This window comes from Asparagus officinalis, chromosome 3 (assembly GCF_001876935.1).
Source record: "Asparagus officinalis chromosome 3, Aspof.V1, whole genome shotgun sequence".
Classification (NCBI taxonomy): domain Eukaryota; kingdom Viridiplantae; phylum Streptophyta; class Magnoliopsida; order Asparagales; family Asparagaceae; genus Asparagus; species Asparagus officinalis.
Window position 1 is genome coordinate 21850118 of NC_033796.1, and position 24218 is coordinate 21874335.

At 36.7% G+C, this 24218-nt stretch overlaps 1 protein-coding gene across 1 annotated transcript; it reads left to right on the plus strand.

Moving 5' to 3' along the window:
- LOC109833349 (putative disease resistance protein RGA1) lies at window positions 808-20845 on the plus strand. Its single transcript, XM_020400995.1, is given in 6 exon segments — window positions 808-1129; window positions 1220-14437; window positions 14439-15346; window positions 15348-17052; window positions 19228-19425; window positions 19811-20845. Coding segments are annotated over 3 exon segments (2193 nt in total). The 5' UTR covers window positions 808-1129; window positions 1220-13806; the 3' UTR covers window positions 16002-17052; window positions 19228-19425; window positions 19811-20845.

Here is a 24218-nt window from a genome sequence, read left to right on the forward strand (position 1 = left end):
TGAAGGGAAGTTAGGGGAACCATTCACCTCCATTCACCTTGTTTGGGAACACTTAGGAGGTGAAGTTAATTCACCTCCATTCACCTTGGTTCACCCCCTAATAGTATAAAAATTGTTACCCCCCAAATTGGGGTGTAACCAAGGGGAAGGGAATTCCTTTCCCTTCCCTTCCCTTCACTCAGTTTCCCTTAGGGTCTGTTTGGATTCGTAGGGGGTGAAGGGAAGTTAAGGGAAACTGAGTGAAGGGAAGGAAAGGGAAGGAAAGGAAATTTTCTTCCCCTTGGTTACACCCCAATTTGGGGGGTAACAATTTTTATACTATTAGGGGGTGAACCAAGGTGAATGGAGGTGAATTAACTTCACCTCCTAAGTGTTCCCAAACAAGGTGAATGGAGGTGAATGGTTCCCCTAACTTCCCTTCACCCTCATTCCCCTCAATCCAAACAAGCCCTAAGGGCCTGTTTGGATTCGTAGGGGGTGAAGGGAAGTTAAGAGAAACTGAGTGAAGGGAAGGGAAGGGAAATGAGGGAAAGGGAAGGGAATTCCTTTCCCCTTGGTTACACCCCAATTTGGGGGGTAACAATTTTTATACTATTAGGGGGTGAATCAAGGTGAATGGAGGTGAATTAACTTCACCTCCTAAGTGTTTCCAAACAAGGTGAATGAAGGTGAATGGTTCCCCTAACTTCCCTTCACCCTCATTCCCCTCAATCCAAACAAGCCCTAAGTGTTCCCAAACAAGATGAATAGAGCTGAATGGTTCCCCTAACTCCCCTTCACCCTCATTCCCCTCAATCCAAACAAGCCCTTAATCTCTTAACTACCCACATTCAGAAGCAGCCCCCATCGTCTTCCCATCTTCACTCTCAGCTCAAAAATCTCCACCGATCTCTGCATCAATTAGCAAACAAACAGCTAAAATTCAATACCCAATTGCTAACCCAACTCAAAGACGTCGCCTACGATGCCAGCGAGCTCGTCGACGACCTCGAATACGAAGCGCTGCGTCAAGAAGTTGAAGAGTTCAACAGATTGAACCCAAATAAGCCCATCACTGGCCCCTCCATTTCTCAATTTACAGGTTTGCAAACTGGGGATCCCCATACTAGTAATCGAGGAGGAGGAGGAGGTAACCCGATTAATCAAATTCAGTAAATAAAAGGGTTAGTTGTTATTTTATTTGTTTCTCCCTCTAAATTCAAGAGATTGTTTTCTGCAGTACCTGCTCTTGATTCAGTTGATGCCCAAGATGTTTCTTGTAGTGGTGCCATTGAAGATAGGATAGCCATAATTGTAGAGAAAATGGATTATTTTGCTGCTATTTTAGAGGGTACAATTGATCAGGATAACAATAATGAGGTTGTTAACCCTGTGATCACTGGAGATGTATGTGCTGCCAACAATATTGTTGATTACCGGCCCAGAAGATCGCTAAAATGGTGATTTTGGGGGCGAATTCGAGGGAAGCTCTGGGGACGAAGTCTGGGCCGATCGAAAGAACAAAATTTGTGGCAAGGAGCATTTGGGGTGAGCATGATCCTTCTCTGTTCCCTAAATTTTCTTTTAATTCAAAGCCCAATCAAGATCCTCAGCCCATTTCTTGGTCCGGTGTGGAGAAAACTATGGTTCTTTTAACCCTAGGGTTGGGTTAGAACCAATGGTGGGGATTGATCCATCTTGCAGATCTTTAGATGAATTCAAGGCAGATGTTGATAAGGGCAATTGGGTTAGCGTTGTTAAACGAAACCCTAGATCGCCGCAACTCTTCAAAAGATCCGCTTCTCCTAAATTTTTGTCTGCAGATTTCATCCGAAGAAATCGTGTGTTTTCGCTGTCGGGGCTCGAAACACATGGCGAAAGATTGCCGTGATCCAATGGCGAAAGATTACCGTGATCCAACTGTGTGCTTTAAATGTCAAGAATTTGGTCATGAAGCGAGAAATTGTAGAGTGGGTGTTCATGGCAGTGATAGATCTGATAGTAGAGGTCATAGTTATGGTGGAAGCGGTTTTAACAATGGAGGGCGTGGTTCTTTTGGTTGTCGTAATGCTGGAAATCAAAATAATTTTGGGAATCGGGGTAATGGTGGCCGATTTGGGCAAAATTTTGGGCGAGATGGTGGTCTTGGTCGTCCTAATCCATGGCAATGGCGTCGGGAAAGAACAACTTCAGCTTTTTCTTCTTCAAGAAATCAAGATCATCAACAGAATAAAGGTAAAAGGCCTCTATCTTCTGTAGAGGAAGACAAGCTACAAGAAACTGTTAGTCAGTTTCAAGACCAAGGACCAAGAGACTATGGAGATCTGGAGGCTGAATTGAAAATTTCAGGTGAACGTCCTCGATTCTCTTCTGCTATACTTAATTTTGAGGGGGAGGTGAGCCCAGGTTTTCAAAAATTCAGAAATTTTGCTATAATTTCGTTTGTTGAAGGAGGTAATGTTTCTTTAAAAATATTGGAATTATATTTGAGGGCTTATTTTCCTGTGAATAAGCACTGGGATGTGAGACTTTTTACCAATGGAGAAGTATTGGTTAAAATTCAACCATGGAAGCAGATGGAGGATTTGATAAGGATGAGAGTTATAACCTTAAGATCCTGTAAAATTAAGCTTCGAAGATGGAATGCTTGGGAAGGTAATGTGGTTGAAAAGAGAAATTCTCAGGTTTGGATCAAACTGAAAAGTGTTCCTCCTCACTTGTGGAATAAAGAATCTTTTGAATTGATGGTAAAGCCTTTTGCTGATTTGGTTGAACTGGACTCTCTAACAAGTGCTAGTTCTGAATTTGTGGATGCTGTTATGTTGGTTAGATGTTTAGAGTACATTGATATTCCTAAAATCTTAAAGATTTTTTTTTTGGAAAAAATCAATACAATGTTAAGGTCTCTATTTAGTCTGTTATGAGAGAAATTTTTGAAGGAGAAGAAAAAACAGAAAATGGATCAGTTAGAAGACAATTATCAGAGCTCTTATAATGATAAATGGTTTAAAGGGAGAAAGGATAGTGGAACTGTTTCTTCATCTTTAAAAGATTCTGATACAGGTTCATGGAATGTTAAACAAAATTTGAGAAATAATCCATGAGGATCTCCAGCTGCTAGATTATGGAATGATGCAAAAAAAAAAAATTATCAGAAGCAAAAATCTGATTGGGGGGATTAGGGAGATAATTCCTCCAAAACTGTTGGTGATGAACAATGTCCAGAGCAAATTATGGTAACTGATAATGAAGGTTTATCTGAGCATTTGATGGACACAGAAGGTGGAAAAAGTAAAAATACTAAACTGGAGGAAGTTGTTCCTTTGTCTCCTATTAATATAGAGGACAATTCAGAGCAAAAAAGAAGAAGCGAATTTTACATTTGAAGGTTCAAAAGGCAAGGCTTTAATGTTTAATGAAAGTAATAATACAGAGAAATGGTTACCTGTGATTTTCAACAATGATGAGACTCTAGAGAAGGAAGAAGACATTCCTATAATTCAACCTCTGAATTCCCTACCTCCTGCAGATCTTAATTTCAACTCAAAAGTTACTTTTGTCAGGAGATGCTCCAGGTTTGTGGATTTGGAATCTATGACTGCTTTAGATAGAGCCACTTCAAGAATTACAACAAAAAATGCTGATAAAAAAACTCCTGGAACTTCTTCAAGTGGGTCAAGTAAAAATTCTTCTTCTTTGGGTTTTTCTTTTGTTCCTATTTTGTTTGATGCTTATTCTAATAAGCAATTGCAAAATTATGCATCTAAACGTGCCATTTTTCTTGAGCCTCAAGGGGATTTTGACTTCTTAAAAAAAGTGAGGCAAATGGAGCATGAGAGAGCTACTTTTGAGTAGACTCTAATTTTTGAGTTTGAGGTGTTTTGTTATATCAAAATGTTGGTTACATAGAATGTTAGAGGATTAAGTTTGAGTACTAAAAGATTTGGAGTTAAATATTTTTGTCAATTGAATAAGTTTGAAGTTATATGTCTGCAAGAAACAAAGTTGAGTTGTGTTGATGATAATATCTTAAAAAGTTTGGGTGAAAACATGTTTGATTGGGTTTATGTGCCCTTTTCTGGTGCTTCTGGTGGGATTATGATTGGATGGAATAACAACAAATGGAAAAAATTATAGGACTCATCTGGAAAATATGTTTTGACTGTTTTATTACAAAATAAGAGAGATGGCTTTGTTTGGAATATTTCTTCAGTATATGGTCTTCATTGTAATAAAGAGAGACTTTTGTTTTGGCAGGAACTCAAGGATGCTAAAAATAGTTTTACAGGACCTTGGGTTGTGGTAGGTGGTTTTAATGTCATTATTAATGCTGCTGAAAGAAAGGGTAAAACTATTCATAGGAAGGATATGGAGGAATTTAATGATGTAATTAATGAGTTGGAATTGATTGATAGTCCATTACATGGAAGAAAGTTTACCTGAACAAATAAGAGAAGATCTCCTTCCATGGCTAAACTCGACAGAGTTGAATCAACTCTGAGTAGGAAGATGCTTTTCCTTTCTCTAAACAACAAGATCTTAGTAGTCAATTATCTGATCATGCTCCCATTAGTTTTGATTGTGGAGATAATCCATAATATATCTGCTGCCAAAAATATTGTTGGTAAATTGGGATTTATGAGAAAGTGTATTAAACAATAGGTTCATTCTAATTTTTACAGTGTTAAACAGAAAAAGGAGTTGCTAGATTATCTCTTGGAATGAGAAGTTATAGAGGAGAATATAGATCTAACTAATGATGAGTTGATTACAAAAAATGACATTTCTTCTAGTTAAATGAGATTTTATTTCAAGAGGAACAAATGTGGAAACAAAGAGCCAAAGCACATTGGCGTAAAGAAAGTGATAATAATACTGATTTTTTTATAAAATTACCAATGGTAGGAAAAGGAATAACTTGATTTATTCTATCACACACATTGATGTTGAAGTTTGCTCTGAAGAAGGTATAGCCCAGATTGTTTCAAATCATTATAACCAAGGTTTTGGTCAAAAAGTGACTCACAGATGTCAGTTTGATTGGAATTGTATTTTTCCTTTGGTAGAATGTGGACCTAATGATATTGAACAACCTTTTTCTGAGGAGGAAGTTCACAAAACTATTTTTGATATGAATGAGGACAAATCTTCTGGACCAGATGGTTTTCCTGCCCTTTTTTTCAAGTTTTTTGGGAAATTGTGAAAAAGGATGTTATGAAATTTTTGAGGAGTTTTATGAAGGAAAATTAGAAATCAATAGGCTTAACTATGCTCATATTGTTCTTATACCAAAAAAAAGTGAGACTATTACAGTCAATGACTACAGACCTATCAGCCTTTTGAATGTAATTTATAAGGTGATTACTAAAGTGTTGACTAATAGATTGAATTCTAAATTTGAATGGCTTATAGATCCTGTTTAATCTGGTTTCATTAAGAACAGATTTTTACTTGATGGTGTGGCTACAGCTTAGGAAATTATTAATGACTGTTTTCAGAATAATAAAAGAGGAGGAATATTACTAAAGTTAGACTTTGTAAAAGCTTATGACATGTTGGACCGGGATTTTATCCTGGATGTTCTGAAAGCTAAGAAGTTTGGTGACAGATAGATAAACTGGGTTAAACTTTACTTTAAAGGAGGTGTGTCTGCAATTAATATTAATGGTAAACCTGGAAGTTGGATTATGTCCAAAAAAGGTGTTCGTCAAGGAGATCCTTTATCACCTTTGCTTTTTGTTTAGGCAGCTGATTCTTTTACTAGGATGTTGAATATAGCAATTTATGCTCATCTTATTGAAGGGTTAGGTCCTGGTAATATGAATGACAAAGTTTGTTGTTTGCAATATGCAGACGACACTTTGATTTTTTGTAAAAATAACAGAGAACAACTAACAATGTTGAAACTGATTCTTTACTGCTTTGAGCTTGTTTCTGGGTTAACGATAAGCTTTAATAAAAGTGTTCTTATTGCGTTGGAGGATAATGAACCTCTACAACAGAATTTGGCCACTATGCCGAACTGTAAAAGTGAAAATTTTCCCATTACTTACCTTGGTGTTCCTTTGAGACCTGAAAAATTAAAGAAAGATGATTGGTCTCCTTTGATTGAGAAGTTTGAGAGGAGGTTAGCCATGTGGAAAGGTAAATCTTTATTAAGGGGAGGTAGACTAGTTTTAGTTAACCCAGTTCTATCTTCCATGCTAATTTTTTGGCTATCCTTCTTTTTATTTCCTTCATGGATCATTGATAAAATTGATAGGATGAGAAGAAGATTTTTGTGACTTGGATATTTGGATCATAAAGGATGTACTAATTTGGTTAAATGGGAAAAAGTATGTAGACCTAAACAATTTGGTGGTTTGGGGATTATAAATCTGAAAATCATGAATAAAGTCTTGTTAGGGAAATGACTTTGAAAATGGTTTGATGGAAAGTGTGATTTGTGGAAACAAATTAGTTTTTATAAATATTTTGAAAGAAAAAATTGGACAGAATATTTACATTCTGGGAGATTACATTTATCACATTTTTGGAGGAATTTGTTTGTTAATGTTGAGAGCTTTTTATGCAGTACGCAAGTGGAGGAAATCACACTTTATTTTGGCTTGACAAATGGTTAGACCCATATACCATTGCATCTTTATTTCCATTTCTTTTTTCTATCACCTCTTTTCCTTTTGATTCTATTAGCAGTATGAGAAAGAATGAGAATAATATGTGAGTATGAGATGTACAGTTTAGAAGACAGTTAACTGGTAATTCTGTTTCCCAATACTTTAATTTGATGAATTTCCTTTATTCTGTCTGTTTAGAACAAAGGGAAGTTAAGAGAAAATGATTGTGAGATGCTAAAGGAAGTTTCACAGTGAAGTCTTTTTATCAATTTCTTATTGATGGAGACTTAAGATTTGATTGTGCAAATTTATGGAAACTTCCCATTCCTTTAAAGGTGAAATTCCTTGTCTGGTTAGCTTTAAGGCGTAGTTTAAATACAAAAGATGTCCTGGGAAAAAAGGAATTTATTTAGAGATGACTTCATGTTTAAGTTCTAAATCAGATGAAAATCATACATTTTTATTGATTGTGAGTTTGTATACTCAATCTGGAGGTCAATTCAATTCAAATTGAATATTGAGAAAGGCTTTAGACTGAGTTCATTAAAAGAAGTGTGGATTAATTGGGTTGTTGGTGATGATGACATTTGAAAATTAAAAAGAGATGTTATTATCTGTTCTCTTGTTTGGTGTGTATGGCAAGAAACGGAATGATTTTCTAATAAATGGAAGAGGGCTCTTGAGCTTTTGAGCAAAATTATGACATTTTTAACATTTTAGCTAGGTTCTAAAAGTGTCTCTGCTCGAGCTGCTAGGCTTCAAAAGAGAAGAAGAAAGAGGAATGATGAAAGTTTGTAGGTTGTTGGAGTTGCTGGAAGAGAGGATAGTTCTGCGAACATGGTGATTCAGCTGGAATGACAACTAATTTCAAAGTTCTTTGTACTGATTGTGTTTTGGTTTTAAAAACTTGTTTAGATGTGATACTTTCTACTATTTTAGTTTGGTAGTAGTTAAGCTTTTCTCCTTTATATGGGGAGATATAAAGCTATGATCAGGAATGTGTTTCTTTTTGTTTTGTAACTGTGTTATGAACTTTAATACATATTCTTGGTTGGGGATGTGTGCCTCTATGTAACAACCAGGTTATGATTAATTTAGCTGGTTGGATTACCAGTTTGGTAATCCATCATTTTTTGCAAAAAAGAAAATATTGTTGATGAATCAGCACCGCAAGAAGTTAAAGAACTCATTAGAACAAACACAAATGAGCCCATCACTCGCCCTTCAGTATCTGGGCCTGATATTCAAAATGGCGACGATGATGACATCGCTCAAGTTCCTACCAACCTAAGAGAGGAAAGAGTAGAGGAAATTTTTTACCTAAATTGAAGAGCTTGATTTCTGAAATTAGTAAAATGTGCAAGTGCTTTGATGGCAGGGATGATAGGAAGAAAACAAGTACTATGCCTAATCATGATTCATCAGACGATAAAGGATAATGATATTATTGTAGTATGCTTAAATGGAGTTTTACATAAGCCCTTGATCAATGCGGAGGTATACTAGGGAGACTACGAGAAAGAGGAACCAGTTAAGATGTTGTTGGATCCTGGCGAACAAAATGTTTGTATCATCCCTATAATTGGCAAGGAAGGTGTTGGCAAGAGCACTCTTGCTCATTCTATCTATAGTGATGAAAGAGTACAAAAGTATTTTCATATGAGGGAGTGGATTTCTGCTTCAGACACTTTTGACATGATGAGAATCACAGGAGAGTGTTGGACTTAAGGTGTAGACCCAAACCTCCAAGCATGTGAACTCGAGGCAAAGCAAGCGAGCTCGAGGCGACACAGGCGAGCTTGAGGCTGGCGAGCTCCACTCAGGCGAGGTTGAGGCGAGCGAACTCCACATAGGCGAGCTCGAGCGTGAGCGAGATCCAGGCAAGCAAGGTCGAGACAGGACAACGACAGCCTGTGGCTAGGGTTTCCCTATAAAAGGGAATCCAGAGCACTAGAATCTTGTGTTGATCTCTTCCTCTCGCGATTTTCTCTGACGTTGGATTCTTCTCAAGCCTTGTGGTGATTTCTCAATTTATTGAGAAGAATCACTGTAGTGGCGATTTCTCATTTATTGCAGAGATTTTCAGTTTGAAATTCTCGTGCTTAGAAAAAGAGAAAGATTCTCTATTTGTTCTTTTGATTGAGAGATCTCAAATGTATTTTGAGATCTGCTCTTTGCAAAATTGTATATTTCTTTAAGGAATAAAGAAATTTACTATGTGGCTCCTGAGGATGTAGGCAAGTTTCCCGAACCTCGTAAATCTTGGTGTATTTTTTCTATTGCGTTTTCTTGCTGTTTTAGGGGTTTAGCGTAGCCTTGTAATTCCCAACAACTGGTATCAGAGCCTGAAACGATCTAGAAGAAGTCAGATTTAAGTGGAAGCAATGGTCGCAGATGAAGTAAATGTGAGATTAAAGAAGTTTGATGGAATATATTTTAGATTTTAGAAGATGCAGATAGAGGATTATCTATACCAAAAGAATCCGTATCAATCTTTTTCAGGGAAGAAGCCGGAGTCTATGAAGGAAGATGAGTGGAACCTTCTAGACAGATAAACCCTCGAAGTTATCAGATTGACACTAACTCATAATGTTACGTTCAACATAGCGAAGGAGAAGACCACGGCGGGTCTTATGGCAGCACTCTCAAATATGTATGAGAAACCATTAGCCGCAAATAAAATTTATTTAATGAGACAGTTATTCAATCTGAAAATAGCGGAAGGCGAATCAGTAGCACAACACCTAAATGAACTCAACATGGTCACAACACAATTGAGTTCAGTTAAATTTGAGTTTGATGAAGAAGTTCGAGCATTGATACTTTTGTCTTCCCTACTAGAAAGTTAGAACACTACAATCATGGCTGTGAGTAGCTCGTCGAGAAGTAACAAGTTAAAGTTTCATAACGTTCGTGATCTAGTTCTTAGTGAGGAGATCCGACGGAGAGAGTCGGGTGAAGCTACAACCTCTTCAGTATTGCATTCAGAATCAAGAGGTAGATTCAATCAGAGGGAACGGACGAGGTAGATCAAACCACCATGGTAGATGAAAGGACAAAAGGTCCAAATCCAAGAATCCTAATGGCTTGAAGACCATCGAGTGTTGGAATTGTGGGAAAACCGAGCATTACAAAAATCAGTGCAAGAGTGCACAGAAAGATAATGAGGCGAAGACAGAGATGAATGTTAATTCTACCTCAGGGGGAGATGATGCATTGATATGCTCTTTAGTGAATAAGGAGGAATCTTGGATGTTAGATTCGGGAGCATCGTTTCATGCTACTTCACAGAAAGAATTTTTGAAAAGTATGTCCCCGAAAATCTTGGATATGTAGATCGTGGTGATGATCAATCATGTGTTATCGTAGGCAAAGGTGTAGCGAAAATTAAGTTGAACGGGTCAGTATGAGAGCTGAAGGATGTCAGGCATATTCCTGACCTGAGAAAGAACTTAATCTCAGTACGCCAGCTGGCTGGCGAATGCTACACTATGACCTTCCATGAAGATGATTGGAAGATCTCAAAAGGCGCAATGACGATTGCCCGAGGTAAGCAGACTGGTACTCTATATATGACAGCAAGTGCACACTGTTTGATCTCAGTTGCAGCAGACAATGAGATTTCAAATTTATGGCACTAGAGACTCGATCATATGAGTGAGAAGGGGATGAAGATCATGCACACAAAAGGAAAACTCCCAGCTCTAAAATCAGTGGAGATAGACATGTGTGAAGATTGCATACTTGGAAAGCAGAAGAGAGTTAGTTTTCAGACAAGTGACAGAATCCTAAAGAAGGAAAAGCTAGAGCTCATTCACTCAGATGTTTGGGGACCAATCATCATCGCGCCCATTGATGGGAAACACTATTTCATGATTTTTATCGATGATCACTCTCGGAAAGTATGAGTCTACTTTTTGAAGCACAAGTCAGAAGTGTTTGAAGCTTTTAGGAGATAAAAAACTATGGTCGAGAATGAGATAAGTTTGAGAATAAAGAAGCTTAGAACCGACAATGGTGGTGAGTATGAAGACACCGGATTCAAAAAGTTCTGTTATGAGCACGAGATCAGAATGGAGAGAACCGTGTCTGGCACTCTTCAGCATAATAGTGTAGCTGAGCGGATAAACAGAACGTTGAGAGAGAACCAGAAGCATTCGGATACAGTCAGGTCTACCGAAACAGTTCTAGGCAGAAGCAGTCAATACAGTAGTTTACTTGATCAACCGAGGGCCATCGATTCCATTGAAGCATAGAATACCAGAGGAGGTATGGTGCAGAAATGAGGTAAAACTCTCACATCTCAAAGTTTTCGGTTGTGTAGCTTATGTGCATATTAGTGATCAAGGCAGGAATAAGCTTGATCTCAAGTCGAAAAAATGCACTTTCATTGGCTATGGTGAAGATGAGTTCGGCTACCGTATTTGGGATAACGAAAATAAGAAAGTGATCCGCAGCAGAGATGTGATATTCAATGAGAAGGTGATGTACAAGGACATGCACAAGACAGATGCCTTTGACTCAGAGGAGAGCGAGTCAATATTTGTAGATGCAGATGATGTCCCAATTAACTTCTCGAAAGAACCAAATTCAGCATGTCCTCAGCCAGCCTATTGGACAGAACGGTGCGCAGGAGCCCGACGCACCAACTCCGATATTGAGAAGATCTTCTCGGCCTACTATGCCCAACATGAGATATATGAACTATCTATTGTTAACAGATGGAGGGGTGTTTGAAAGCTATGATGAAGCTTGTCAGAGTGAAGATGCGAGCAAGTGGGAGCTTGCCATGAAAGAAGAAATGAAGTCTCTCATCTCAAACCAGATGTTAGAACTAGTTGAGTTGTCCACGCGTAAGAAGACACTCCACAAAAAATGTGTACTGGATAAAAGAGAAGCAGGATGGCTCCAAAAGATATAAAGCCCGGTTAGTTGTCAAAGGATTCCAGTAGAAGAAATGAATTGACTACACCGATATTTTTGCTCCCATGGTGATGCTCAATACTATCAGGACAGTGATGAGTATTGTAGCTATTGAAGATCTTCATCTCGAGCAGTTAGACGTGAAGATGACGTTTCTTCACAGAGATCTAGAAGAGATATATATGCACCAGTCAGAAGGTTTTCTAGAAGAAAAGAAGAAGAATCTGGTATGCAGACTTAAGAAGAGCATGTATGGCTTGAAACAGGCCCCAAGACAGTGGTATAGAAAGTTTGATTGTTTCATGCACAAGAAAGGTTTTCAGAAGTACAACGCCGGTCACTATTGCTACTTCAAAAGATATCAGTCCAATTATATCATCTTACTATTGTATGTTGATTATATGTTAGTTGTAGGTGCAGATATGAAAGATATCAGGAGTTTGAAGTAGCAGTTGTCAAAGGAGTTTGACATGAAAGATTTGGGTCCAGCAAAGAAGATTCTTAGAATACAAATCATGAGAGATAAAAAGAGAGGTCTCTTACAGTTATCTCAAACAGAGTACATCAATCGTGTTTTGCAGAGATTCAATATGGGCGACGCCAAGCCAGTCAGCACACCTTTAGCCAACCATTTCGCCTATCAAAGAATCAAGCTCCTCAGACGGAAGAAGAGAAAGAGAGTATGGCTAAGGTCCCCTACGCCTCAGCCATTGGAAGTTTGATGTACGTAATGGTCTGTACGATATCAGACATTGGCCATGCAATGGGAGTGGTCAGCCGGTTCATGTCGAATCTAGAAAAAACTCATTGAGAAGCGGTCAAGTGGATTGTGAGGTATCTACGATGCACCACACAAAAGTGTTTGCATTTTGGTAAGGGAGAAATGGAAGTGCAAGGGTACGTAGATGCAAACTTTGGAGGTGAAGTAGATCACCGAAGAAGCACCACCGGCTATGTATTCACTATTGGAACTATAACTGTTAGTTGGATGTCACAGATACAAAAGATTGCCACTCTGTCCTACAGAAGCTGAGTACGGTTCAGTGACTAAAGCTAGTAAAGAAATGATATGGCTTTAGGGTTTGTTAACAGAGCTGAGATTCAAACAGGAGAAGAATGTTTTGTACAGTGATAGTCAGAGTACGATTCACTTGGCTAAGAATTCAGTATTTTATTTTAGAACGAAGCACATTGGACTTCGTTACCACTTCATCAGATCCCTGTTGGAAGATGACGTGTTAAAACTGGAGAAGATCCAAGGAAGTAAGAATCCAGCAGATATGTTAACAAAGACTGACCATTCAAAAACTGCAGTTGTGCGCAACTTCAGTTGGTCTTCATGCATAGGCGATAAGGGCGGAGCCACACTATAAAAGGGCTTGTTGATTATGGTTTGGTGTCCAAGTGGGAGATTGTTGGACTTGAGGTGTAGACCTAAACCTCCAAGCAGACAAGCTCGAGACAAAGCAGGCGAGCTAGAGGCGACGCATGCGAGCTTGAGGCAGGCGAGCTCCACTCAGGCGAGGTTGAGGCGAGCGAACTCCACACAGGCGAGCTCGAACGCAGGCGAGATCCAGGCAGGCGAGGTCGAGACAGGACAACGACAGCCTGTGGCTAGGGGTTCCCTATAAAAAGGAACCCATAGCACGAGAATCTTGTGCTGATCTCTTCCTCTTGCGATTTTCTCTGACGACAGATTCTTCTCAAGCCCTGGAGCGGTGATTTCTCAATTTATTGAGAAGAATCACTCTAGCGGCGATTTCTCAATTTATTGAGAAGAATCACTCTAGCGGCGATTTCTCATTTATTGCAGAGATTTTCAGTTTGAAAATCTCATGCTTAGAAAAAGAGAAAGATTCTCTATTTGTTCTTTTGATTGAGAGATCTCAAGGGTGTTTTGAGATCTGCTCTTTGCAAGATTGTATATTTCTTTAAGTAATAAAGAAATTTACTATGTGGCTTCCGAGGATGTAGACAAGTTTCCTGAACCTCGTAAATCTTGATGTATTTTTTTCTATTGCGTTTTCTTGCTGTTTTAGGGGTTTAGCGTAGCCTCGTAATTCCCTACAGAGAGCTCGAAGAGTCCCTCTATTTGAGTGGACCCTTTGATCAGCTTCAGCTATTGGACCTCTAGGAGAGTAACTTGATGGCTGAATTGAAGGGTAACAGGTTCTTGCTAGTGTTGGATGATGTTAGAAGTGAGGATTGGGCATTACACTTTGCTGCAATTGACACTATGTGAAGGGTAGCAAAATTTTGTTGACAGCCCGAGAGGATTGGATGTTGGATGAGGAGAGAGAGGAACAAGATTGTTCTCAAGGGTATGAGAAGCGAAGAATTTTGGGCTTTGTTCAAAAAATGTTCATTTGGTGATGAAGATCCTAATACGTATCCAGATTTAGAGGGCATTGGCAGAGGAATAACTGATAAGTTGCAGAGATTCCCTCTGGCAGCAAAGTTGGTTGGAGGAGCATTAAGAGAGAACCTAAATTGCGAATACTGGATGAGCATTTTACGAAGCGAATCATTGGAATTGGATAAGGCCTATGGTGATCTTATGCCTTATGTGAGATTGAGTTATCAGCAACTACCTTTGCACCTTCAGCAATGCTTTGCTTATTGTTCGGTTTTTCCCAAAGGTTATGCATTTGACATTGACAAACTAATCCAAATATGGATGGCTCAAGGACTGATTCTAATGGAGGATAATGGAAAGGAATACTTTGATCACTTACTATCCAGGTCATTCTTTGAGCAACTACCTTTGCAGTCTATATGTTTTGATGACATTTTAGTTTATAGAGGTAGGAAATTGGATGGAACTCGAAGAGATGTCTGCTACTTGTCTCTTTCATTATGGGATGGCCTTAATTCAGAGTTAGAGTGGAAGAATCTGCAGACCCTTATTATTAACACAAAGCATTCCATACAGTTTTGAGGTTCTGAAAATAATTCAAGTGTTAGATTTATCTCACAGTTATATGACGCAGTTGCCTGATTCTATAGGCGATCTTATACATCTCCGCTACTTGAATCTCTATGGAAACTACATTTGTAGTTTACCCAAATCATTGTGCAAGCTTTACCATCTTCAGTCACTAATACTGCCTCACAACTTGCCCAAAGGAATCACAAATCTAGTCAATTTGCGTCATCTCAATGCAAGCAAGGTAGCAATTTCATGGATAGCTGGAATTGGTAGACTCGCACATCTTCAAGGATTGAAGGTATTCCATATTAGAGGATTGAAGGTATTCCATATTAGAAGGTTGAAGGGTCATGACGTAGCACAGTTGAAGGGCATGAAGGAGCTTCAAGGGTCCCTTTGTATTAAATGTCTTGACAATGTAAAAAGTAAGGATGATGTACTTGAAGCCAAGTTAGAGGACAAAATCCATATCAGAGAGCTTCAAATGAAGTGGATGAGTTGGAATCGTAATCGCAATCCTGATACTCACAAGGATGTACTTGACCACTTAAAGCCGCCTTTAGGTCTCAAAGAGCTTGAAATTCACTGGTATAGAGGCCCAAAATCTCCAAGTTGGTTTGTGATAGAGTTACTACCAAATCTAAAAGTCATATGTTTTAGAGTCTGTGAAAAGTGGAAGCAACTTCCTCATTTGTGGCAGCTGCCCTTTCTTGAGGTTCTCAAACTAGAAAACATGGATGTTGTAATCGAAGTAGTTGAAGAGATGGTAGAAGTGTTTCCATCCTTGAAAGAGCTGTGGTTAAAAGAGACTTCAATTACTTTTAAAGGGATGTCAATTGACTCAGAGCAAGGACACAAGCTCTTTCCTCGCCTTTGTAAGCTTGCAATCCAAAAATTGTGAGAGGGTCAAGGGTTTACCTCCCATTTCTATGCTTCAAACTCTTGAAGAGCTCGATGTGAGAAAATGTCTTGATCTGGATGCTGAAATTTCTGGTTGCTTGATTAACCTTACTTCTCTTAAGACATTAAAGATATCACTACTTCAACTGACATCTTTTCCAGGAGAAATATTCAAGTGGCTTAAACGGTTAGAGATTGATTCTTGTGAGAACCTAACATCTTGGATTGCCGATGAGAAAGAGGATAGCTCTCCATCTCTCACCAGTCTATGCATTATTGATACATTGCTTCCAACTGGACCGATACTAAAGTACCTGACATCTCTTGAAGAATTGAAAACCGAGCGCTGTTCCAAACTAAATCCGTTCACTGCTGAGGTACAGAAATGGTTTAAAGAGCTTACATCACTTTGTGACCTTAGCATCATTGATTGTAAGAGTCTCAGGTCATTGCCCAGGAATCTTCAATGCCTTCCGTCTATTGAGAAACTGACTGTATCAGGTTGCCCTAATATAAGATCACTGCCATCTGGCTTGCCGAGCTCTTTGAAAAGGCTTGAGATCTCGAATTGTAATCCGGGGTTTGCTGTGCTATGGCAAGAGGAGAGAGCTCCTGATTGGGTCAACCAAGTTCCTTACAGATATATAGTTTGAATGGAAGACCAAGGGGACATCTTGAGTAAGTCCTTAATTTCTATAAGTTTGCTCTAGATCCTCTATTTCTTCTCCTTATTTGACTTGATTGTGTGTTATATTGATAAACCAGTAACAATACCTTGAGTTTTTTTTTTCCGTATAATGAAGTTACTAGATTATCTGTCATAAGCATGGACTCTTTTAAGGACAGACTGTCTCAATTTTATAGCATTTTATTTCAGATAATGTAATAGATTGGCTCTGGTTATAAACTGATAAACTCTTCATTTTCAGTATAGCGAGGCTCATCCTTCTTACATCTGCAACTTGACTTCTTCTTCTTTTTATTTTAGTTCAATTTGGAATCGGAAAAAACGTACTTACGTCCTATCTAGTCACCAAATGGGAGGTTAAAATGTCTATAGAAAAGCTTTATCCTGGTCCTGTATTATGGTTTATCAATGAATTTCTTTCATACAAGGCTGAAATGTCAAAACTCAACGTTGAAGGAAAAGGAAAGGAAAATAATGAAGCAGCTAGCATGATAAATTGTACAGAAAGGACAAGAACTTTAGCCAAGTCAATGATAAATATAGCTTATTATGTTGTTGCATTTATGAAAATGTTCTTTTAGGTTCAGATATTCTCTAAAGTTGTTTTCGTTGATGGTGCATCTATTATACATTTGTTTATGCAGAATTGGATCTTATTTCATCTGAACAAAATTTTCTTAGGTGTTGGCATCTGATATCTTGATCAGGGAATTGACTTCTTCTTATTCAATTTTTCCAAAATGACATTATGGTTTTGAAGATGAGCAATGATGGGTTGGTTACAGCAATTACAGTCAACTAATAAGCTATCATAACCTGTGACATCTTATCAATAATTTTACTTTCTTGTCATTCTTGAGTATTTGTGGTATATCTTCCCATTGGATAATTGTTTGCTTCAGAAGACGTGCTGGCTTATGATTTCCTATTTCATATTTGGTCACTCATTGCTTCAATTTCCAACTCTTTGATGTCTCGAGCGTAGGAATATGAAGGATTCCCTCTGAAGGTTCCAAGTAAGGATGTTCCATTTTATCTCTTCCACGACATCAAAACTTGATAGACTGAGGAATCACTAAGAATATGATGTTATTCCGTATTCGAGGTTACAAACTCCCTGCTAGTTTATTAGAGGTTATGGATCCTTTGTCAATCATACAATATTAGTATTTTATTTTACTTTTTAGATTTTATCTATTTGTAAAATATTGAAATTATCTGAATGGTTATTAGCTATTGAATGTTACATTAAACGTTGGGCGTTTCTAGGCGTCAGACTTGACACCCAGCGCTTAGTCGCTTAGGCGGGCGCGTAAGTGGTTTCTGGGCATTTTTTTCTTTTTTCTTTTTTTAATTGTGATACTTGAAGATAAATATATATATACCCAATCAAAGATGCATAAACTTAAGTTACTGTTAACTTATAAGTTACCGTTAAGTTTAAGTTAACAATAAACTTAAACTTAAGTTTAATGTTAACTTAAGTTTACTGTTTACTTAAACTTGAGTTTACCATCAACAAAAAACTTAATATTAACTTTAACTTAAACTTAAGTTTACTGTTAGCTTAAACTTAAGTTTACTGTTAACTTATACTTCTTAAGTTTAAGTTATTGTTGTTAACTAACTTAAATAGATATTTAAGAAGTACTCTTTACCTTGTTAGTAGTTACAGAGATTGAGGGAGCTCAAAAATGTTATAGAAGACGCTAGGCAGAATAGGCATTTGAGCGAACACCTAGCGCCTAAACCCCTAGGCATACGCCTATGCAGCGCCTAGGCGTTTGACTATTTTTAAATTATTTAATTATAATAATTGATAAAAACATGTATTAAATTCATATAAATTTTTTTAAAAAAATAGCAATCTTAGTTCCATAATAAATCATGCATACTTAGATACTAAATAGTCAAAACAATAATTAACAAGGCTAGAGCCTAAGATGTTTTTTAAAATTTTAATTACAATAATTGATAGTGAATGTCAATGTTATAGGAAACTTAGATGCCGGACTGGTGTCTAGACGGATTTCTTTTTTTATTTAAGTGGTGGTCGATGAGGTTCTGCTGAAGGTCGGAGGGGGTAGTGGAGGTGTTCATATTTAGAGGTTAATGGAGTTTGGAGGACGTGTAGGCTACAACACATAAAATCACAACCAATGCCTATAGAGTGCAATCCACATAAGCAGACAATGCTCTCCTAAACGCTCGTAAAATCTGGATGGGCAGCGTAAATACCGCCTAGGCGCCAGGCGCTAGTTAGGCGACCTAGGTACCGCCTAGACCTAGGCGTACGCCTAAGCGGACTAGGCGGAAGTTTTTTAAAACAGTGAGCTATTCTTTGTCCTAAAGAAACAAAGGGAATAATTTCATAGTTTATGCTAGGAACAATTTCTATATACATTAACCCGATGAAATGTCTTACTTTGGTGGTGCTGTTGCATGTATACTAATCCCAATAAAATGCCTTACTTTGGTGTTGCTGTTGCATGATCTCAGCCAACTGCAGATCTTCAACCAATCCTAACAAGCAGATGCAGTTTGAGTAATCTTTTATGCGGTTTATGGCAATATATTTCCTCCTCTTTTTCTAAGTATTGACTTTTGTTCATAGAAAAAGTATACAGTTTCATCGTTCCCAGAAATGGATCTCTTCATAAAGTAGATATCCTTTTTTTCTTCTCTCAATTGTTTTTGAAATCAGGTCTCATGCCGTTTGGTAGAGTCGGTAGTTCCTCCCTAATTTGTATATCATGAAATTCAGACGACCTTACAAGTCTAACTTCCCATGATTTAGCAAGCAAATTCGCTGACCTTTTCTTTGACTTTTATATGTTGTTTGAATCGCTTGTTGCAAATGTTCTCTCCAACAGATGAAAAACATTTCCTATATGTTTTGCCTCATCAAATACTCGATTGTCAGCTATCTAGATAACAAACTAACTACCACACTTCAACAGCTTTGGATGTTGATATTCTAGTCATTGCAAGAAAGAATTTCACCCACATAAATTCACACGCACCATTTTGCCAGATTCAGCACGTGTTCTAGACACTACACTTCCAAGATATTAAGTTACCTCCAAAGAACACACAACATCTAGTAGTTGATATTGCATCTTTAAGGAAGTCTATCCAGTCGACGTTTTAATGTCTTAATTCCCATGATATTGATACAAAAATTCTTTTAGTGCAGTGCCTTTGAGATATCACAAGTATGTAAACAACAACATCCAAGGAGAATCAAGAAACTGACAACATTCATGACATAAGAGACATCTGGTCTAGTAACAGCACAGTGGTTTTATTTGTTCACTGACGTAATGTATCAACTTGGAAGATTTAATCAAGCTCTGGTTCCATGTAAGATTGGGCTAAATTCCTTCAAGGTAGAGACAATTGTCTTCCCATATTTATATATTTTGAAATTAACATGAGACTGAAGTCTTTCCTTCACAAATTACAAGTTAGTCCTTTTATTAAGTGTTCTAGTATAGAGCTTTTACAATTCTTCAATGAATTCAAATAGCATTTCAGGAGAAAAAAAGTCAACATTGAGTAATTTGTTTCCAAATATGTACTTTTTTTGAAGTATTTACAACTTGTGTCTTTGTGAACTGTCCAAATTTTTTTTGCCTAGTTTGTGTATCGGTATTTTGGATGGTCCTCCTATGCTTAATTGCATACTCTGAATTAGATAAGGATCCGGATGCTGTGACGTGCTGTGTCCCTAAAACAACAGTAAATAATAATAACCAATAAAATTACTTGCAGCAAAGGCTTTATGGAAAAGCTGGCGACTTCTTATTGAGACAACCATTGAAAGCGTTCGAAGGTATTCTTTGCTAGTGCAACTCCCATGTAAGTAAAAGCTGGCGATGTGCATCTCTCTAATCAATTAAAGAGGTCAGAGAATTAGCAACTGGCTGGGTAATGTGGTTGACCAAAGAGAATTCCCATGTACTAAGACGAGAAAGTACCTAGACAACTACTCACTATATTCAAATATTGCTTTTATTCTATCAACTTGCACTGCATTTGTAATCAAGAGAATGAGAGGTCAACTTCCCCTTTTGTTAGGTCTGGGTAACCTATTCTCTTTAACTAGTGTCGTGCTGCTATAATACTGTAGACTGTATTAGTTTTTCACTGAATGGAATGTTATCAACTAATATAAAAAACTTTTGGAATACATTTTTAATCAAGGGAATGAGAGGTCAACTTACTCTTTCTTTAAGCTATTCTCTTTAATTAGTGTCACTAGGATAATGTAGTTATATTAGTCTTTTCTTGGAGTGGAATGTTAATAAATAGCTAACTAATATAAATGTTTTGATTGATTAAATCTAGTTGCTTAGTGTACTTAACAATAACAGTAAAGTTAATTTTATTCTAGCTACAAAATGTTCAATCATGTAGCTGGGCGATGAGTCAATGACTAAACTTTAGAAGTAACACAAGCATCTTTATTATTATTAAGGTTAGAATTGTCTTTTCAGGTGGCTTCCTTATAATCTCTCTAGTTTTACTTGGTTTTCATGTTTGGTCTCTCATTCATAAGAGAAGTCATCTCTATCAATGAGGCATGCTGAAACATTCTCCCTCATGTTCTAATTGTTTTTATTTCTTAGTATAGCTAAAAATGATTATGTTTTTTGGTTCTTTCAAAGAATTATGTATTGTTGAAGATGAATCGGATAATTTAACAGAAAAGATCTATCATCCTCTTTCATTTTTCTGTAGGATGAGTTCAATTTCCTGTTGTATAGTTGGATGACACTGTGACAAACTTTTATTAATTTTTTGATCTTGCTTTAGTTTTAGATGCTTTCAAGGATCTTTTTGAGTTTGCTTCGATCCTGCCCAGCAGAAGACGAGAAATATGAGTGGAGGAACAAAATAGTGTTTGCTCCACAGCTCTGGTCGCAAGAGAAATATGAGCATATAATGTGAAAAACTTATATCAAATTATCAATTTGTATGTGGACTAATATGTAAATAAAATATTCAGGGAACTTATACTAGAAAACCTCAGACAAACTAGCGTAGGCAGTTTATTGAAACCATTGAATTCGGAATATGGTAAAGTAGCTCCGGGCTGGGGAACTACACCACTTATGGGAGTCGCAATGGCTCTATTTGCGATATTTCTATCTATTATTTTGGAAATTTATAATTCTTCCGTTTTACTGGATGGAATTTCAATAAGTTAGGTTCATAAGAACTATGAAGCCCTAGTTTTTAAAAAAAAAAAATTTACTTAATACTCGGATTTATAGATCATTCTGGTAGTTCGACTTTAACACAGTAACACTACCTCAAAACTCTAGTTTGGCCTCTGCTAGTTAGTCAGCAATTATAGCGTTGGTTTTAGACGGTGTGATCATTTCGCATGCACATTTTTAAACCGTCGACTATTTACATTAGATTTCCAAAAAGTAGAATTTTCCTCAATCCATTTATTTCATGTCTTATGTATTTATGCCTCAAAGTTAAATATATAGTTTTTAAATTCAAGACTTTAATACTTAGCTAATTGAACCTATGTTAGCATGTAATATTGTTTTCTCCTTCTTTGGCAATCTAGTCACATGATTCTGCAGGCCATCCATCAATTCTGTGGACAACATTCTCTTCATGGTCTCATTATCATGATGAATTATGATTAATGATTAGTAAAACAAACGCTACATTTTTGCATTCAAAATGGCAAGTATCCCCTCATTTGTTTTCTTTGTTTTTCTAAGACTCTGTTTCCTATCTTATTTAAATCCTGTAGTTTCTAAGGTTATCTTCACATTCTATTTCAAAAGGTCTCTCTTTTCAGTAGCCAGTTCAACTGACACAGAAGCAACCGAAAACATTTTCCTTCCATGTTAATAGGGACGCACGAAATTAGTTTCTATCAAAAAGGAGCACAGCACGTCACAGCATTTGAATGATCAGGGCGTACATTTAATTTAGAATTTTTGAGAACACAACTTGTGAATTTCAGAAGGTCGTACATTTAATTTAGATTCTTGAGGAACATTGAAATTATCAGGGCGAGACATAATTGGGTAAACGTAATTGTTCGTTGCGGTATTATGAGAACATATCTGTTTATAGCTTCAAAGTTTATATCAAATAGGTGTTTGTCATTTAGAAAAGCTTTATAACTAATAAGAATCCAAATAGCAGAATTTTTTTTTTTTTTTTGCAGATTTGAATGATCTGAATAAGTTAAACTTCTAGAAAGCAATAAGGACAATTTCGTGATTAAGATATCGTTTTTTTCTTTTTCTTTAATCTTTGAGAACGGCTAGAGTTCTGCAACTAGTTGTATCTACGGGCTACGGCTAAGAGTATGTTTGTTTGCCTAAAAAAAGTGGGAAATCAAAGAAATGAAAAACTATATCTAAGAAGAATTGTTTTGGGAGTGTTTGGTTTGCTAAAAAAAGAAGGAAATCAAAGAAATGGAGATGAGATGAATGAGTTGTCACTTTATTATAGAATGATGTGAGTGATTTTTTAAGAAAACTTGTTTTGATGTTGTTTGGTTGACGAAAAAAAATAAGGAAATGAATTATAAGAAACCTATTTCTTGTAATATGTTGTTTTCTTTTGTTTGGTTCATTCTTAAAAATAAAAAAAATAGATGAGATGAGATGAGTTATCATTATATTATTGGATGATGTGACCCACACTTAAGGAAATTGTATTATTGGATGATGTGACCCACACTTAAGGAAATTGTTTTCCTAGCTTTTTGGGAGGAAATGAGTGGAAATAAAATGTTAATGAGATGAGATGAGTTGTCACCATCTTATGGAAATAAAATGTTAATGAGATGAGATGAGTTGTCACCATCTTATTGGATGATGTGAGTGATTTAAAATAATGAGATGAGATGGGTTGAGGGGCTGTTTGGTTGTTGTTGGTAAAGTTGTGTATTTATGACACAACTTGGAAAGTTGTTGTCCACCTCATCAATTTTACTTTTATATTTTTCTTTGTTTGTTTTTGATTCCATTGGAATCATAAATTGCTTGTTTGGTTTGTAAATGTAACTTTAATTGTTTGTTTGGAAAGTGTAAAAAGTGGTCCCTACTCAAATGATCATATTGCTGAGAATTATTTATTATTATTTTTTTCTGACTTCAATGTCAGCTTTCTCCTAAAATCATGACTTTTTTTATGAAATTACTTTACAAGCCACATCAGCATATGAAATCACTTTACACTATTTTCACAACTACAAACAAACAATTGAAAGTGATGAAAGCTGACATTGGGACCCACTTTTTTACACTTTCCATCCTTTTACATGGTAAAAACATACAACCAAACAGCCCCTGAGTGATGTTGTGGATGAAAATAATATTTCATTAGATGTAATGGATGAGTTGTTCGATAAAAATAATATTTTATTAGATGTGGTGGATGTGATGGATGAGTTGTTGGATGAAAATAATATTTTATTAGATATGATGGATGGATTGTTGGATAAAAATAATATTTTATTAGATGTTGTGTGTGGGTTTTAGAGATGAAAATGAATGAAATTATACTTTTTGAGTTTTCTTGGTTTTTTAGGAAATAACCAAACATGCCCTAAACTGAAACCTCTTTGTATAGAAAACAATATTTGGCTTGGAAGCATTTTGGTCATCAAGGGACCCAATAGCAAGACCTCTATGCGTTTGAAGGGCTTATAAGCAATTTTCAATATGTGAGGCACTAATATGGAGTTATTGAAGATACGAGGGAATGACGTCTGGTGCTAAATAAAATGGTTATACTATTCCTATCAGGCTTAATTGCACTTAAATACCTTATAGGTTTCTCTACTTTGCACTTATATACTTCCACTTGTATTTGGCAGCACTTGCATATATTTTTAAAGATCATAAAAGTCGCACTTGCATGCTCTCATTTATTTCTGGTAGCACTTATGTACCCTAAAGTTCTTAACATTTGCATTTTAATATCTTCAATTATGCAAAATTTAAAAACTTTCGGTTATTTGATTATTAGTTTTAAAAACTTTAAGATATTTAAGTGTAAGTCTTAAAAATTTTAAGCGCTATCACAACAAACAAATTAGAGTATATAAATAAATGTCTTAAAATTTATTAGCTGCTAACTTCACTTCTTTGTTCACCTCAAACAAGCCCTTCAGGAACCGGATACTTTTCCGGGA